General features: G+C 38.3%; 1 protein-coding gene across 5 annotated transcripts in view; it reads left to right on the forward strand.

Moving 5' to 3' along the window:
• The first annotated feature begins 985 nt into the window (after positions 1-985).
• Positions 986-18,411, forward strand: part of NAA16 (N-alpha-acetyltransferase 16, NatA auxiliary subunit) — an 80,140-nt gene continuing 62,714 nt past the window's right edge. Inside the window, exons 1-5 of one of the 5 annotated variants that reach the window (XM_028526517.2) lie at positions 998-1,319; positions 5,479-5,563; positions 7,123-7,227; positions 9,144-9,301; positions 13,968-14,102. In XM_028526517.2, the coding sequence (XP_028382318.1) occupies positions 1,266-1,319; positions 5,479-5,563; positions 7,123-7,227; positions 9,144-9,301; positions 13,968-14,102 (537 nt within the window). In that variant the 5' untranslated portion in view covers positions 998-1,265. Of the gene's footprint in view, positions 1,320-3,779; positions 4,757-5,477; positions 5,564-7,122; positions 7,228-9,143; positions 9,302-13,967; positions 14,103-18,411 lie in introns of those variants that run through there. The other 4 variants (XM_036011314.1, XM_036011315.1, XM_036011316.1 and 1 more) reach the window with 4 other exon arrangements.

Genomic DNA, 18,411 nt, shown 5'->3' on the forward strand with positions numbered 1-18,411 from the left:
TGTACCTAATATTTTCATATTTCTTTTTAAAACATTCATTTTTACAGAGAGGGGGAGGGAGGGGTACAGAGAGAGAGAGAAACACTCACGTGAGAGAGAAACATCAATCCATTGCCTCTCACACACTCCCAACCAGGAATGGAACCTGCAACCGAGGGATGTACCCTGGCCAGAATCGAACCAGCAAACTTTTGCTTTGCAGGACAATGCGTAACCAAGTGAGCCACACTGGTCAGAACTACATATTCCTTAATATTAAACCTACATTGTATGTATGTAAACATACATTGTATGTATGACTATTATTGTCAACTACGCATATCCATATCTTTCTACACTCACATATGTTATGCCACTATTTTACCTTTTCCTGCTTTGTTTTTGCTTTGGGATATTCTACCTTCTATGTATGATAGAAAGTGTCCCAGAGTTGGAAGACCCTGGGTTTGAATCTTGTTTCTTTATTATATGTCTTGTGTAAAGGTGAACCATCTGACGAGACAGGGTAGGTAGACTTGGGGAATCAGTGGCCCCATAAAACCACCATAATTCTCACTGACAGTGTTAGGTGTTCTAAACTGCTGGGAATGCTCTTTTACTGAGACATTTCAAACGTCCTTTTACATCAGCTTATGTCAAGGTCTGCCCAACGACCTCACATACATGGTGAATACATCGTTGGTCTCCACAACTTCGTCCTACATCAAGCATTTACTTTGAGTTCCAGCACTGTTTTAAGTTTGAGTGGAGAGAAATCCAGTCTAACTCTGATGTAACTAACACTATCTTGGGCCACGACACTAACAATGAACGCACAATAGAGGCAATTTATGAGTGCCTAGGTGCATGAACCCCTCTCAGCATCAAGGTTCTGAAGACAAGAGCGACCATCTGACAACTCTTTGCCCGCAACACTGTCCTCCTGACCTCACCAGCTCCCCGTAGGTCTTTGCAGCCGGGTGCCTCGCGCAAGCGCACACCGCCCAGCTCCAGGCGGGGCAGGCCCTGGCTGCCATCTTGCTACGCGCTGGGGCAGCCGCTGCTGGCCCCAAGCTGGGGCAGGAGCTGAGGGTGTCTTGCTCAGACCTCGTCCGTTTTTCCATTCCCAGCGCTGCGCACAAGTCCTGCTGAATCTGTCTACCCCAAACTCCAGGCCAATGAACTGACCCATCGCTCCCACGGGACTTTTGGCAGCAGTTCGTCCTGGTGCCCACCCCCTACGGAACAGAGCGCCCAGTCACCCAGCCTCCTCGTCCTCCAAAGCAATGCCGAACGTGCAGCTGCCTCCGAAGGAGAGCAACCTCTTCAAACGCCTTTTGGTGAGTGGCGGGGGGGGGCGTGCTTCCACTCCCCGGGAGTCCGGGGCTTGTTGCAGCGAATGGTCAAGCGGCAGCGCCTGCACTTGACGGGGGCCCCCCAGTTCTGTCCTTTGTTTGCGTTGGAGCCCGCAAGACCTGACTACCCGCCTTTTGCCGGGCCGCCAGACCGCCTGCGTCCCCAGCCACCCGGGCCTCCACTGCGCGCCTCCTTCCTCTGTGGCTGCTCGCCTGGGTCCCGCAGCGCTCCTTCCAGAAACTTCACATCGCCCTCCGCTGTTACTCCGGGCGAGGGCGCGTAGGTCAAGTAGTGGTACCCGTGCCCTCTGCAGAGCCTTGCGGCCAGACCCGCAACCTCCTTCTGCCTTCCCCAATTGGTTTCCTTTGCCAGGTTCTCTTCGGAGTGGTGTACATTTCCTGCTTTGTGTTTGATCTGTTGAACAGTTGCCCCAAAACCCCTTAAAACCCCTTAAAGCTGGAGCGATCCTGTGGTGGAGCAGTGCTCGGATGTATATACTGGCCAGGGCAAAATTAGGGAGCGCTGGGAGTTCAAGCTTTTTGCTGGGGGAGGCTTAGCTTGTTTTTGATGTACTTATTTTCTTAGGGAGGTGAAAAGGTGACATGAACAGCATTTCTAAATTACGAAGGCGAACATGATTCCCATTGCTTTTAATTCACACAGTCCGGGCTTTGAGAAAGTGGTTAAATGCTTTGCGAACTGGCTGGTGTTGCACCTGAGGGACGCGTTTACTCTGTGAGCAGTAACCTGAATAGTGGCCCGTAGCGGTGACCACTGGCCCTCCTAGAAGTGTTTTCTGTAGGTTGAGGGCCAGCGTCCCGGGTGCCTTCAAGGTTTTCCAGGGGTTCCTGTTATTCCCGAGAGGAGAGGCAGCATGCCTTTGATTTTCTCAATATATTATAATACACTGGGGACTATGGCTTTTAAAATAATATTGTAAATACCTGTTTTTTCCTAGTGTGTCTTTTCATCTGAACATAAGTGTTTAGATTTTAAGGGTGAATTTATTATTGAGAGCTTGTGTTATGTAACTTAGCTATTGCTTACCTTTACTAAAATCACCGAGTTTAGAATGTTATAAGTATTATCCATGGCAGATGAAAATTCCTAGTAGCTGTTCAGTTTCTAGCCAATAGAAACTTCACACTTAGTACTCAGAATGTTAAAAAAGATACAATACATGATAGATGGGATAAAAACTTTGTCTTAATTTTAAATGGTGTTAGTGTTGAGCAAATAATGAGGCAAGTGTAAAAGCAAAAAATTGTAATTAATGCATTGTGGCAGATTGTTCGCTCGGCTTTGTAGTATACTTTTTTAAAAAATTTAATTTTTTTTCTTCACACATTTATGTTTTTCACAGTATGGAATTGGGGAAGTCCCCTTTTCAGTTGGATTTTTTTATTTTTTATTTTTAGGGAATCTGAAATGTTAATGAAAAATCATCTATAATTTGTTAGACTTCAGGACATTTGACATTATATCTAAAAGATGACAGAACACTTACTTTCTCAATATGTGGATACTTGTAGTTCAGATCATGTTATCAGCAGAATAACAAAAAACAATTTCATGATTTATTATGCTCTAGTTACAGAAAAGTTAAAGCTGATGCTGAGTTAACGTTATCCTCAGATAAATTGGGAAATGCTAAACATTTTCTTATCTGGGTATGTAATGTTTATTATAAGGTTAAATGACTTTAGGAGGGTACTGCAAAAGTGAATGCTTTCATCATCTCACAATTGCAATAAATGTGGGTAAATTTTGCTACAACAAATTCCATGGCAAATTGAAGTCTCTGTAGTATAATTATTATTAAGTTTGGTTGCTAAACCAAAGTGTTTTTTCAAAAACAGTAAATTTTTATTAATTATCAGTGTATATAAACACACTCATACAAATTCACCAGCTAGCTTATTACATGGTCTGCGTAGCTTATGCCTTCCTACCTTATTACCCAAACTGGCTGTTGGGATTACATTTTGTTGAATATTCGAGCTCTACTTCATACTCTCTTTTGCAGTTGAGAAAATCAAATCCAGGAATGGTAAATGACTAAGTGGCTAAGGTTCTCTGGTTAGTAGCAAAGTTGAAAACTAGAATCTGTCTTTTGTTCTAAGTATGTATTCCTGACTGAACCTAAGACTTTAACTTGAGCACTTGAGACAGACTACCTTGGTTTGAATTGTGGCTTTGACACTAGCCATGAAAACTCAATAACTGTGTACCTCAGCTGCTCCGTCTAAGATGGGGATAAACATGCATCGCATAGGCTTTCCTGGGATTTAACAAAAGATTAAATCAGAACAGTGCCTGGCACATAGTAAATGGTTCCAATAAATGTTAACTATTATTTTTACTGTTACTGGTAGTATGACGATTATTACTTTTGAGGCCACTTGGCAAATCAAGAGGAAAACACACTTCTTTTTGTCTTCCCCAGTAGTTCCTTCTGCTTCTTTTTTGTTCTTGCCATTTGCCAGGTGAATTCCTATAGTCAAACTCAGATATGTTTTAATTTTTACTTTAAAATATCTTTGGAATAGTAATGTATTTGCATGGTTCAAAATCCAGGTTTCTGTCCTATTCTTTTCTCCCAACGATTAAATTTCTTTTCCCAGAGGCAATCAAGAAGTCTTAATATAAACATTTTTTTCTATTAACACTTTTTTAATTCTCTTCTCCACATTCCACTCCTGCTGCAAGGATTAAGCATTCTTCCTCCTTTGCTGGTACTGTTTTTCTTTGAACTTAGTAGGCTGTTTTATTGAGCAATGCTTATTTGTCTAGAACTTGAGGATGCAGGAGTGTTTAAAATAGGCAAGATCCCTGTTCTCAAGGAGCTTACAATATGGTAATAATAAGATACTAAATAAGTAATCACCTAAATAGAAATTTTAGGAGTTGATAGTGCTGTGTAGAAAGTAAAGTAATATGATAGAGAATGTTTGTTGGCGGGGAGGGGGTAGGAGGCTGTCAATATTAGCTAGAGTGGCCAGGTAGGTGATCTGTGACACTGAGATCATAAGGAACTAGCCCCAGGAATATCTGAGGGAGAATATTTCAGGTAGAAGGAACACAAGTGCAGAGGCCCTAAGGTGGGAATAAGCTGGGCATATAAGTAGTAGAAAGAATAACCATAACAACAAATTAACAGAAACCAAACTGCCCTGACAGATAACACATTGATTGCTCGATCTCTTGGTAAATATGGCATCACCTGCATGGAGGATCAGATTCATGAGATACATACTGTTGGAAAATGCTTCAAAGAAGCAAACCACTTCCGGTGGCCCTTCAAATTGCCTTTTCCATGAGATGGAATGAAGAAACAGACCACCCATTTTACAGAAGGTAGATAGATATGTTGGTAACAGGGAAGACCAGATCAACAGGCTTATTAGAAGGACCAACTAAGGTTCTACCATGGTTATTTTTGTTATCTGGTCTATTAATAAATAGTGACTTTTAAAATTGGGAGAAAACCAACCATAACAACATAAGGGAGAATGCAAGTGAAAGGAGAGAAGGTGTTCTCATAATCACTGGTTGTGGAGGACAGTCACTGATTGCTTAGCCTGGCTGGTGGAATTTAGGAATAAAGAGGTTGCTTATAGTTGTATTAGACAAGTGATGGAAAGACCATGATCTTTGGAGTCACACCAGAGTTTGCAGCTAAGCTGAGTCACTCACAAACACATTTATGAACATCTTCCACATCTGTATGGTGGTGGTAATGACATGTAGTATAAGGGATTAATATGAGTTATAACAAGTTCTGTAGAGACACATAATAAGTTGCTTAATAAAGGGCAGTATTTTGTGTATTTCTTGGTTCCATTCTTGAAGTAGCAAAAGCTTTTAATAAAGTTTCTGGTATTTTTCTTTGTTGTTATATATGTTTTTGCTTTTGGACTTTGAATTTTAAAAAGCTATAGCAGTGTTGATTGACAATTAAATTCCCTGTTTCTTAAGTGTCTTTTTTCTCTATCAACTTGATATGAATTAACATAAAACTTTTCCATCACACGTTTCTAGACCTCATTTTGGATCTTGAATTTAAAACTTATATTATGCAATGAAAAGTTGCTCCATGTATATTCATTTTATAAAATAATTTTTGTTCATATTTCTTTACAGAAATGTTATGAACAGAAGCAATACAAAAATGGCCTCAAGTTTTGCAAGATGATTCTTTCGAATCCAAAATTTGCTGAACATGGAGGTATTGTCTTACCTGTGAGAAACTGCTTTGGGGAAGTCTAATTCTGAAATCAGATAGATAGGATTCCTAACAGTGAAAGAAGAATACTTCCCAGATTCCATGGCCTTGTAGCTCTCTACTAGAGTATATAAATATTTAACAGTCTTAGTTATGTCTCATATCAGTTTTATTCTAGGTTACTTTACTTCTATTATGTTTATATATGTATAGTCTTTATTATTAGATGGGAAGTGGTTGGTTGGTCAGTTGCAGATCAGTTGGAATATATACCAGTATTTTCATGACCTGATTTCATCTATTACTTTGACTAGAAGTTTATTCTTTGATTTTCTATGTATAAAATTAGGACAATATTTGCAATACTATATAAAGATACAGTCAAATGTATTTTGTCCTTTGGTAGACATCTTTTATATATTTACTGATCTTTATATATAAATATGACACTATTGATTTATTATTAGATTGTTTATCTTGAGAGGTTTTTTTTAGTACTGTATTAATAAGTCTATATTTGCTTGTCTTACTCTTTTTCACTGGTGACCACTGTTTGTTAAAAGGATGGATCAGGTTAGATATGCAAATTACAATCCTATAGCAAAGCATAGCTAACTGGAATCTCTGATTACTAGACTTGGGTAATTCTTGAGACTATTTTATTGGGAAAATAGGCTGACCTGGTTCAGCTTTCTAACAATGTTCTTTGAAGGAAATGGAAAGAACTCTTGATTTCATAAATTTTAGAAATGTAAAGCTTGTTTTCAAGCTTTTTCACTGTGGAACCATTATCTAAATGGAAGCATATGAGGGAGTTCTTTATGTATCAACAGATAAAAGAAATGTTTGGTTACAGGGTTTTGGATTGTTGTACCACCATGTTCTGGAAACCAGAATCCACAGAGATCAATTTGAAAGCAATTGTTCATGTCTAATTCCCTTGTGGACTATTTCTTGTGGATCATTCACAGTTACTTCATTCTAAACCATTTTTCATTAACTACCTTAAACATTTTCTTGGGTTGCCACTCCTGTAGTCTGAGTGTTGTATCCCTGAAATGCAAAATAATGTTAATTAGCCTAATTAGGATTAGTTGAAATACATTTTCCAAAAATGCAGTCTGTTCCAATGTTGAATAAGGTTATTTTTAAATTGTGTGTGTCTCTTTGTTAAGGTAGATTGTTTTGTGGGGTGTAAATCAGATTGGAGTCTTGATTAGAGTTGATCTCAGGTGAAAGGTGTGGACTAATGGAGTGGATTTAACTCAACATGGTTCAGGTGCCTGCCCTGTTACCTTTTCTCAGAAGACTAATCTCAGCCTCCTTTAAAAAGAATCTTCATTAGAGTGGAAAGCATTGTAGCAACTTAGTCTCACACTAAGGAATTTTAGGAAAGGACTTGGGCTAAGCTTTAAGCAAATATTAAAAAGTAGTTTTTGGAGAAAAGCTATAACTATGGGATTAAAAAGGTTAATATAAGCATGGCAGATCTCAAAGGTTAAAGTAGTGCTAAGATAATTTGAAACATTTGTGTGTAAATAGAAGTTAAAAATATTTTTCAGAGACTTTGGCTATGAAAGGCTTAACATTGAACTGTTTAGGAAAAAAAGAAGAAGCATATGAGTTTGTTCGTAAAGGACTTCGTAATGATGTCAAGAGTCATGTCTGTATCCTTTTGCAGTGGTTGAATAGTGTAATTTCATATGTGTATTTTTCATTTACTAGTTTTTTCTAATTCAAATTTTAAAAACTTTACTATGAAAACATTAAAGCCTATACAGAAGAGAATTTAATGAACTCTGTGTATTGATTACTCAGTTTCAGTAATTATTAACATTTTGTAGTATTGGTTTAATCTGTGCCCTATGCCTCATTTTCTATTTATTGGAATATTTTAAAGAGAATCTCTATATAGTATATACGGTATTTACTTCAGTTGTGCTTAGTGTGAGAGAAAAGTAATCCTCACTTGAAGATATGTTTTCATTGATGGGTGGGGGGATAAGGGGGAGGGAGAGAATGAGAGAGAAAGAGAAAGAAACATCAGTGGGAGAGAGTGAGAGAGAGACATTGATTGGTTGCCTCTCATACACATCCCCCCCCCCCCCAATCAGGGATTAAACCTGCAACCAACGTATGTGCCCTGACCAGGGATTGAACCAGCAACCTTTTTGGTATATGAGACATCACTCCAACCAATTGCATCACTTGGCCAGGGTGAGAAGAGTAACTTTGATAATTATATGTGACTTGAAACCCATTGTTTCTCCTATGCTTCCATAGGAGTGATACCATAAACCAAGTGATACTTTCCCATCATTTTAAATTACTTATCTGTATGGTAAACTTGTGTAGTAAAATTTGTATTTTTTAAACTTTTGTTTAGAAATTTAAGAAGGAAATTTAGAAGAAATTTGCTTTAAAACATTTTATTTAGTGTTACATATGATATTGTATTGGTTCTGAAGCTTGTTTCTGTTGCCCAGGGACATAGCTATTTTCACCGATAGTCATAAGTGTATTTTCCTATGTCTATTGTCCCAGCTTATAAAAAAACAAAAATGCTTTTTAAAATGATCTTCATTTCTGTTTTGCTTGTCTATATGTTTATTCATAACCTTTTTATATATTGTCCTGTTTCTTAATGTTTTTACGCTTAATTTATCTATTTGTGGGCCAGTATTGAATATCAATAGTCTTAGTAGTATTCTCACATATTTAGCTTAGAGTTCTTTCAAAATACTAAATACTTATTTCTTTATCCCAGTGCTTACTCCTGAGTAAAGAGAGTGCATGTAAGTATGACAGGATTTTTGGCTCCAAGAAATGCTAAGAATTTCATTACAATAAATAAAAATTTAATCTTGTTGGTTTTTAATATTACTAGTGAATTAACTAATGACTAATGTTTTAGAATTGACTGAATATAAACTTGTTTTAAAAGATAATTGCACCCTGGCTGGTGTGGCTCAGTGAACTGAGTGCTGGCCTGAGAACCAAAAGGTTGTCTGATTCCCAGTCAGGGCACATACCTGGGTTATGGCCCAGGCCCCCAGTTGGGGGCTTGCAGGAGGCAACTGACCAATGTATCTTTCACACATCAGTGTTTCTCTCTTTCTCTTTCTCCCTCCCTTCTCATTTTTCTAAATAAATGAATAAAATCTTTTAAAAAATTACAATTTTTGTATATGTTTTGTTTTAGTACGTAGGAAATGAATGTTGGGGTACTTGGGTAGGAGAGTGAGGGGTAGAAGGTAGGGAATGTGAAGAATTTTACCAAGAATTTTCTAAGGTTATTTTAAAAATATTATGGAAAATTTCAAACATGTACACAAATAGAATAGAGCAGTGAACCCTCCTGTGCCCAGAACCCGGCTTCAATAATTTTAATAGTTGTCAGTCAAAGTTGATTTCATTTTATCTTTTACCACTTGCTTACTGTCCCCTTCCCTCTGATCCTAGATCATCCTGAAGTAAATTTCAGACAAAATTCTATTTTATTAAAGTATACTTTATATTAGATAGATATGCAGCATAGTATTTTCTAGTACCTGTGAATGTTTGTATTTCCTTAACTTAATAGGTTGGCATGTATATGGACTCTTGCAGCGTTCTGATAAGAAATATGATGAAGCTATTAAGTGTTACCGAAATGCCCTCAAATTAGATAAAGATAATCTGCAAATTTTGAGGGATCTCTCTCTGTTGCAGATCCAAATGAGAGATCTTGAAGGTTACCGAGTAAGTACTTTAGTGTTAAGTGTACACATTTTTACAATAGATACAATTTAAAAGCATGTGATCATGAAGATTTGATTGTTCATGATAGTCTGTAGAAGGGGACGGTCACTTGGGACCTTCTCCCAGTTATAGTTGTAAAACTGCCTACTTGATCATCAAAAAAGGATAACTTTATTCATTTAATGCTTTTTACAACATTAGGCTGTCTCCTATGTGCAAATGCTATACCAGATTCTTTGTGGGTTTGACATTTATAAATTTGGTAAACAACTTTTATATTTGAAATCTAAAAGTAAAGATTAATTAGCTTTTCTTATTAATGTGAGGATTGCCATACCTCAGTCTATCTATAGTCCAGATCTCTTCAAACTGGCATCTTGAACTTTGCCGGGCATCTCTGTGTATCCTAAATTCATTATGTTCAAAATGGAATTCTTTTATTTTCTTATATGAAGGAGGCCACCAACCAACTCAACTCTTAACAGTTCTCCTTAAATAACTCTTCTTTCCTTTACTTTTTACTTTTGTCCTCTATTGCCATGTAAGTGTTTATACCCTATGCCTAAATTTTTACAGAAGTTTCAAGAGTTTTGCTGAGCTTAATAATAAACATTTTTCAAGGTTGTGTAGTTTTTCTTTAGCATTGTTTAGCAACTTGGGTATGGTGAGAGTTAAAATCAGTTATATTTATGTATGAGGCAAAGAAATTAAGAATACTGGCAAGAGAGTGGTTCCTAAGAAGGAGGGTGAAATAAATGAAGATAAAAGAACCAGCAGTTAGAAGTGAAGGACCTAAGGAACTAGAGTTACTGGTGGTGTCCTCTTAAGAACAAAGGTAGGAATGTCACTAAGAGAGTGTTGACAGCATAGGCACTATGGCCAGAGTGTGAGATATTTGAATTCATGGTTTCTGGGCAAATAAGGCCTAGGATAGTGATTTTCTACCTTTATCTTCTCATGGCACACATAAATGAATTACTAAAATTCTGTGGCTCACCAAAAAAATACACTTTTTGCTGACCTGACAAAAAGATATAATTTTGATTAATACACCAAAAAAAATGGTAATCACCTACTCTTTTTGCTCTGAAGTGACTTTTTAAAAAGGCAGGTGCCTGTACTTATATATAACAATTTCTGGTAGCAAGAATTACCAGTTAGATGCAACTTGATTATGCATTGTGACCAATAAGATGCAACTCTATTTTATTACCTATATATTTATGGTTTAAGACAGAGTTCACACTGGTTGGCTATTACTGTGTTGGTTGTTGTCACTTTTTTATTTGACAACCTAAGGCAGCAATTTTCAGCCTTTTTTTCATCTCATGGCACACAGAAACTAATTATAACATTCTGTGGCACACCAAAAAATGTATTTTTTGCTGATCTGACCAAAAAAATATGTATAAGTTTTATTCGTTCACACTGGATAGCTATTTTTGTTTTGGCTGTTCTCATTTTTTTTTTGTTTTTGTTTTTTTAAATATATTTTATTGATTGTGCTATTACAGTTGTCCCATTTGCCCCCTTCATTCCCTTCCACCTTGCACACCCTCTCCCACCCACATTCCCCCCCTTTAGTTCATGTTCATGTGTCATAAGTTCTCTAGCTTCTACATTGCCTATACTATTCTTACCCTCCCCCTGTCTATTTTGTACCTACCATCTATGCTACTTATTCTCTCTACCTTTTCCCCCTCTCTCTTCCTCCCACTCCCCTATTGCTAACCCTCCTTGTGATCTCCATTTCTGTGATTCTGTTCCTTTTCTAGTTGTTTGCTTATTTTGTTTTTGTTTTAGGTTTTTCATAATTGTGAGTTTGCTATCATTTTACTATACATGTTTTTTATCTTCTTATCTTTTTCTTAGACAAGTTCCTTTAACATTTCATATAATAAGGGCTTGGTGATGATGAACTCCTTTAACTTGACCTTATCTGAGAAGCACTTTATCTGCCCTCCCATTCTAAATGAAAGCTTTGCTGGATAGAGCAATCTTGGATGTAGGTCCTTGCCTTGTATGACTTGGAATACTTCTGTCCAGCCCCTTCTTGCCTGCAAGGTCTCTTTTGAGAAACCAGCTGACAGTCTGATGGGAACTCCTTTGTAGGTAACTGTCTCCTTATCTCTTGCTGCTTCTAGGATTCTCTCCTTCATTTTTACCTTGGCTAATGTAATTATGATGTGCCTTGGTGTGTTCCTCCTTGGGTCCAACTTCTTTGGGACTCTCTGAGCTTCCTGGACTTTGTGGAAGTCTATTTCCTTTGCCAGGTTGGGGAAGTTCTTTATTATTTGTTCAAATAACTTTTCAATCTGTTGCACTTCCCCTTCCCCTTCTGGTATCCCTATAATTCAGGTGTTGGAACATTTCGAGATGTCCTGGAGGTTCCTAAGCGTCTCCTCATTTTTTTGAATTCTTGTTTCTTCATTCTTTTGTGATTATATTGTTTTCTACCTTCTGGTCCACTCCATTGATGTGAGACCCAGCTTTCTTTCCATCACTATTGGTTCCCTGTGTATTTTTCTTCATTTCACTTATTGTAGCCTTCATTTTTTCATCTAATTGGTGACCAGAGTCAACCAATTCTGTGAGCATCCTGATCATCAGTGTTTTGAACTGTGCATCTGATAGGTTGGCTATCTCTCAGTTGCTTAAAAGTATTGGTTCTGGGGCTTTCATGTGTTCTTCTGTTTGAGCCATCTTTTTTATTTATTTATTTTTTTTTTGGTCGCATCTGTTATGTATGAGGGGTGGAGCCTTAGGTGTTCACCAGGGTGGGGCAATCCAGTTGCTGGGTTGTGACACTGTATGTGGGGGCAAGGTCCAAGAGGAAATAATGGCACTTCCTCCACTCTCCATGGGACTTCAGTCCCTTCCACCATTTCCTCCAAGCAAACTGACCTTTCTGGCGCTAATTCCTGTGTGCGTGGGCTTGTGCACCGCGTGGGACTTTCCAGCGACCTCTTGTGTGAGGCTGGGGGTCTCTCCCTGCACGTCAACCCCCACAGGTGTTTTTAGTCGGTGTCCTGAGGCTCTGTTTCCTGGAGCTGGGACCCTGGGACTGCCTGGTTAGCCAGCTGCCTTGTGCACAGTGCCTTGCTTCACAACTGCCACCTTGCTGGGTCTGCTCATTATCACCCCTCGGCCGGGGTCTGCCAGCCGCTGCTTGCCTGCCCAGGGTCTGCCTGCTGCAGTCTTGTGTGCCTGGGCTGCCTTAGCTGGTCTCAACACTTTGTTCCGAGACCCTTCTCCGTGCTGCTGACTCCGCCCCTCCTACCAGTCTGGATGAACGTATCTATTTTAACTCCTTGGTTGTCCAACTTCCATGTAGTTCAATTTTCTCTTAGTTGTGGTTGTTATTCTGTTTCTAAATTGTTGTGTCTGTCTTGGTTGTACGAGGAAGCACAGTGTGTCTACCTACGCCTCCATCTTTGCTGGAAGTCATTCTGTTGTCATTTTTTATTTGACAGTATAAGGGAAAAGAGGTTGGTGCACCTGACTAAATAGTCAGGTATTGCATGTTTTAAAACTTCTTGTGGCACACTAGCTGAAAATTGCTGGTCTAGGATGTGGTTGTGGGAGCGGGTTTCTGAAAAGGCGTGGAGGAGCTCATTAAAGATGAGGCAATCTCAGGTCTAAGAAGATAGGATGTTGGATGGGTGATCTGTAATGCTTAGGATGATGGTAGGATTTGGCAGAGTGAGGAAAACTGATTCAGACTTTAATAAAAGAGTAGAGTGACAGGAGCAACAATAAAAATAAGGAATGAGAGTGCTAATAGCTCTCATTCCTTAGCTCTATTAGGTGTATGAAATTAATATGCCTAAAAGGATCTAGACACACATGAAAGTAGTGGAGTGATACTCAGTTGTTTTGTCAAAGATATCTTTTTAAAAAAAAATCTGATCATGTTTCTCCTTTTGGCATATACTGTGGATGGTACCCATTCCAACAACAGAGTCATGGAAGCTAAACACTACATTTTCAAAATTCCGTTGCTGTTGGTGTTCTTCATGAGATCCTGTTCCTCCAAGCAGTTGCATGTGCCTAAAACTTGGAGGCAATATGAGCAACAAAGAAGTGAGGCCTGTGTAGGCAGGTTAGATTTTTCTGCTAGTGAAAAGATGTTGATTATTCTAGGGCAGCATTGTGGAACTTCTGGTGTTTTCTTCATAATGTCATAGATACTGACCTCTCTTAAAGTGGCAGCAGTGGTGTTTCTGCTTGCAAAGTCCTGTCAGATGTCTGAGATTTCCCCCTGGCTGTGTCCATCCTGTCTCTGGGGCTTGCTGTAATAGTGCAAGTCCTTTATAGTTTCATATAATAATTTTATAAACAGCAAAATTTAGTTCAGTAAAAAACTATCTTTTTCTTCTAAGATGTGTCATTGCCAAAAGAAATTCTATTATGTAAAGGTAATTTTATAAGTTAGCCCAAAAACATGGGTACCAAGGACAGCTTTTTTGTGACAGCCTTACAATGAGCATTATGGGGTATTTTACAACTTAAGTAATTTAGATAAACTCAAAAAGTATACTTTATTGTGGAACTTATATTTGTTAATTGAATTCATTAGAAAGGAATTAAAGGTATTGCTTTAATAAATATTTTAAAGAAAGTTAAAAAAGTAAAAAAGACAATTATTTTATTTATTTTTTTTAAGGAGACAAGGTATCAGCTTCTTCAGTTACGCCCAACTCAGCGTGCTTCCTGGATTGGATATGCTATTGCTTACCATTTGCTGAAAGATTATGATATGGCACTAAAACTACTGGAAGAATTTAGACAAACTCAGCAAGTAAGGAATTAATTTTAACATTTTTTCCTACCTTCACAAATAAAATAGCTGATTTCAGTATTGCCTCTGTTACAGAATAGACTCGTGATGGGAGATAAGATACTGTTACTGAATGGACCCCCTTCCCCCCAGGGTCCCTCTGTACTAGATTCATCTTGCCCGCTGTCCTTAGGAATTATGGCTCTCAATGCCAGAGTTTGGTGAAAATGCCTGAGTTTTGGCTAAAAGTTATACAGGTTTTGAGTAATGACTTAATGTATTTGTTAAAATCCCAAAGTCCCTTAGAACACCAACAAACATATACAGTCCTTCCTTCCCCCCTTTGCCTAGTCAGGCCAGTCGGGGGTACCATAGCTCAGGAAGAAAAAAATAGAAGTACACGGCTCGGCTAGCTCCCAGTTCTTCCCAGTAATCTGTGCTCGGCTGGCTGGCCTCCCGTGGTTCCCAGGACCATCAACTATGTCGCTTCTTTCTCCAGTTCTTAATCCAAACCCACATGGCACCATCTCATGGCCCACCAGCAAGAGTTCTTTCACCCCTTTCCTTCCCACATTGTCTTTCCTGTGTTCTTCCGAACAGCTAAGAGAGAGCTCTGCATGTCTTCTACATCTTGCTTTCCTGCTTCTTAAGCTGTGTGGTAAAGGTAGCCCCCACGCCGCCCCCAAAACTGCGTGGTCAGCCCCCACAAAACCACATGGTTCCTCCCCATGTGGCTGCTGTGTCTGGGTTTAAATCCCTGTGCAAATCTCCCCCTGCAACCCCATTTCTAACTCCTCCCACAATTGATTATACCTGCTAACACTCCTGTATTCTTCCAGCCTTTCTGGGCTGCCATAGTAAATCCAGGCAGGCATGGCCCCCTTGCATTGAACTAACCATCTCCAAGCTCTCACGCAAGCGCTGTAACCAGGGGTAACTGCCTCCCAGCTACTTTATGGGCCCAAGTCACTCTCATCCCCCTGGCTCAAAGCCTGGCCACGGCTACTTAACATGTCTATGAAGCTAGCCAGCTGTTATAAATATGCAAAATAACCATTTTTGCATATCAGCTATGAAGCTGGCCAGCTGCTAATATGCAAAATAACTCAATGGCCCTGCTCCATGTGTCTTATCCTTCAGTTCAGACTTATGGGGGTGAGGGCATCCTATATTTTTATATTTACTGGACACCCTGAGTTCTAGACCTTATTACAAATCCCTCTTGAGCTGCACTGTTACACTCCCACCCCCAAATGTGAATTAAAGTCTTTGAGACCTATGGAAAAACTTGAAAAAATTTGACATGTTAAAACAATACAATTTCTTGGTGCAACCACTATGGAAAATAGTGTGGAGGTTCCTCAGAAAATTAAAAATGGAATTGCCTTATGACCCAGTGATTCTACTTCTGGGAATGTATCTGAAGAAACCCAAAATACTAATTCAAAAGAATATATGCACCCTTATGTTCATTGCAATGCTATTTACAATAGCCAAGATTTGTAGGCAATCCAAGTGCCCATCAGTAAATGTGTAGATAAAAAAGTAGTGGTACATTTACACAATGAAATACTACTCAGCCATGAAAAATAGGGAAATCTTATGCCACAACATGAATGGACCTAGAGGGTGTTATGCTCAGTGAAATAAGCCATTCAGAGAAAGACAAATACCATATGATTTCACTTATATGTGGACTCTAATGAACAAAAGTAAACAAAATAGTTTCATGGATAACAGAACAGATTGATAGCTGTTAGAAGGTAGGATGGATATTGGGGGCTAGGTGAAAAAGGTAAAGGAATTAAGCAGTACTAATTGGTAGTTGCAGAATAGCCACAGAGACATAGATTGCTGCATGGAGAATAAGGTCAGTGATGTCGAGATAACTGGGTATGGGATCAGGTGGATGCTTGGGGCAGTGGTGGGGGTGAGATGGAGGGACACTCTAGGCTGCATGGCTTTCTGGCCATTTTGCTATACATTTGAAACTGGTGTGGAACAGCATTAATTGTAAACTGTGGTTAGGGGGAAAAAACAGAATTTTTAAATCAAAATGTATATAAAAATTTTTGTATACTATAATTTCAGCAATATTTAAGTGATAAAAGACTGCAGAAAAACAAAAGTAGTTTTGTGACTAGGAGTTGTTTCTCTAATATATGTTGCTTTATATTTGATATGAACATTAATAACTACAATTTAATATATATGTAAAATAGAAAAGTACAGAAACAGACATGATAAGTTAAATAGATGTAAACATTTTGTCATATTGCTCCAGATTATTATTATTATTATTATTTTGAGGGAAGGGAGGGAGAGAGGGAGAGAGACAGACAGACAGACAGACACATCAATGTGCGGTTGCCGTGGCCTGCAACCCAGGTATGTGCCCTTACTGGGAATCGAACCTGTGATGCTTTGGTTCGCAGCCTGCACTCAATCCACTGAGCTTTGCCAGCCAGGGCGGATTTTATTATTTTTTAAAGGAATAAATTTACAGAAACAGCCGAGGTCCTCCTATATACTTCCCTAGAGGTAGTCACTATTCTGGAATTGGTATAAATCAATTTAGTGCATTTACATTATGTTCATAAGTTCATGAAAGTTACTATTTTGTATACTTAAGAATGTTTATGAAAATACAGTTTTTCATTTAGCTTTTCTTGATGTGTCTGTGTTGATACATGTAGGGTTAGCTGGTTTATCCATTTTTAATTGCTACTTGGTTTTCCTTATATAAACATCATAGTTTATCCATTCTGCTTGGCTCTGTTAAAAAACAATGCTGTAATGAATATTCTTGTCTGTTATATTTGTGAGTTTCTCTTCAGTATATACCTAAAACTGGAATTGCAGAGCTGTGGCTGTGTGTTTTCATCCTTAGTATTGTTATCACTCTGAAGTAGCTGTCACTAACCTTACATGCCTACCAGCAAGGTTTTACAATTATTTCCTCAATGTCTTTGCTGTCACTTGTCAGCTTTTTTAGTTTTTCTAATCTGGATTAGAAAACTGAGCCGTACCAGTCAGGGCCATATTTTTCAAGGCTACTGTGTATCAATAGCTGGAGAGCATGGGATAGAACTAGGACAAGTTAAAACACTAGAGAGCTCACTGGTCTTACCAAGATCCAGCCATTTTTCTTCAGTAAGTGCTCCCCAGGTTGCTGTAGGCCTTTGGTTAATTCTCAGAGTTCTGAAAAAGGTGATTCTGAGAGTTTTTTTGCCAGCTTCTTTATTGCTTTTATGGAGAGATGAGTTTTTGGAGGTATTTTTGCTAACATCATCCTCTTTATATTTCCTTGATGAAAATGTCTTTGATATTTACTCTGAAAGCAAAGTATTTTTTTTGAAATGATAGCCAAAGTAATTTTACCTGCTAGAGTGATAGACTTTCTCCTTTCATTTATCAAGTAATTCTTAAAAAGAGTTTGTATAGTAAGTCCTTTGTTCTATCTCTGTCCCAGAGCCTAGTTCAGCTAATACTTACAGAATAACATAGTTCTCCATATGTGTAAATAATGCATGTGCAATAATATAAAGGCAATCATAAGGTAGTGTTTTGTCTCTAGATTGTTATTCTCTCGCATCTTTTTGAGATTCGTCCATATTAGAGCATATATTAGTAGTTCATCCTTTTTTAATGCTGAATACTGTTTCATTATGGATATACCACACTTTGCTTATCTATTTAATTGGTGGACATAAGGGTTGTTTTTAGTTTGTTATGAATGATGCTGCTGTGAATATTTGTGCACAAATTTTTGTGTGTACTTATGTTTTAATTTCTCTCTGGTATATATCTAAGAATGAAATTTTTGGGGTTTTTGGTAACTATGTATTTACCTTTTAATAAACTGCTTAGTTGTTTTCCTAAGTGGCTTCAGCAATGTATGAGGGTTCCAGTTCTACCCATCCCCAGTACCAGTTATTGCCTGATTTTTTAAAGAACATATTATTTATTTTTAGAGAGAAGGAAAGGCAGGGAGAAAGAGGGAGAGAAACATCGATGTGCAAGAGGTCCATCAATCAGTTGCCTCTCATATGCCCCCAAATGGGGACCTGGCTTGCATCCCAGGCCTGCGCCATGACTGGGAATTGAACTGGTGATCTTTCAGTTCATAGGCTGCACTCAATTCACTGAGCCATACCAGCTAGAGCTATTGTCTAAAATTTTGATGATAGCCATCTTAGTGGGTGCATAATAGTATCTTTTTTAATGATATTTTTGTATTTTCCTAACAAATAATGACATTGACCATTTTATGTTATTAGCCATTTATATTTCTTCTTTGATGAAATCTTGTGCCCATTTTTTAATTGGG

Source organism: Phyllostomus discolor, chromosome 11 (assembly GCF_004126475.2).
Source record: "Phyllostomus discolor isolate MPI-MPIP mPhyDis1 chromosome 11, mPhyDis1.pri.v3, whole genome shotgun sequence".
Lineage (NCBI taxonomy): Eukaryota > Metazoa > Chordata > Mammalia > Chiroptera > Phyllostomidae > Phyllostomus > Phyllostomus discolor.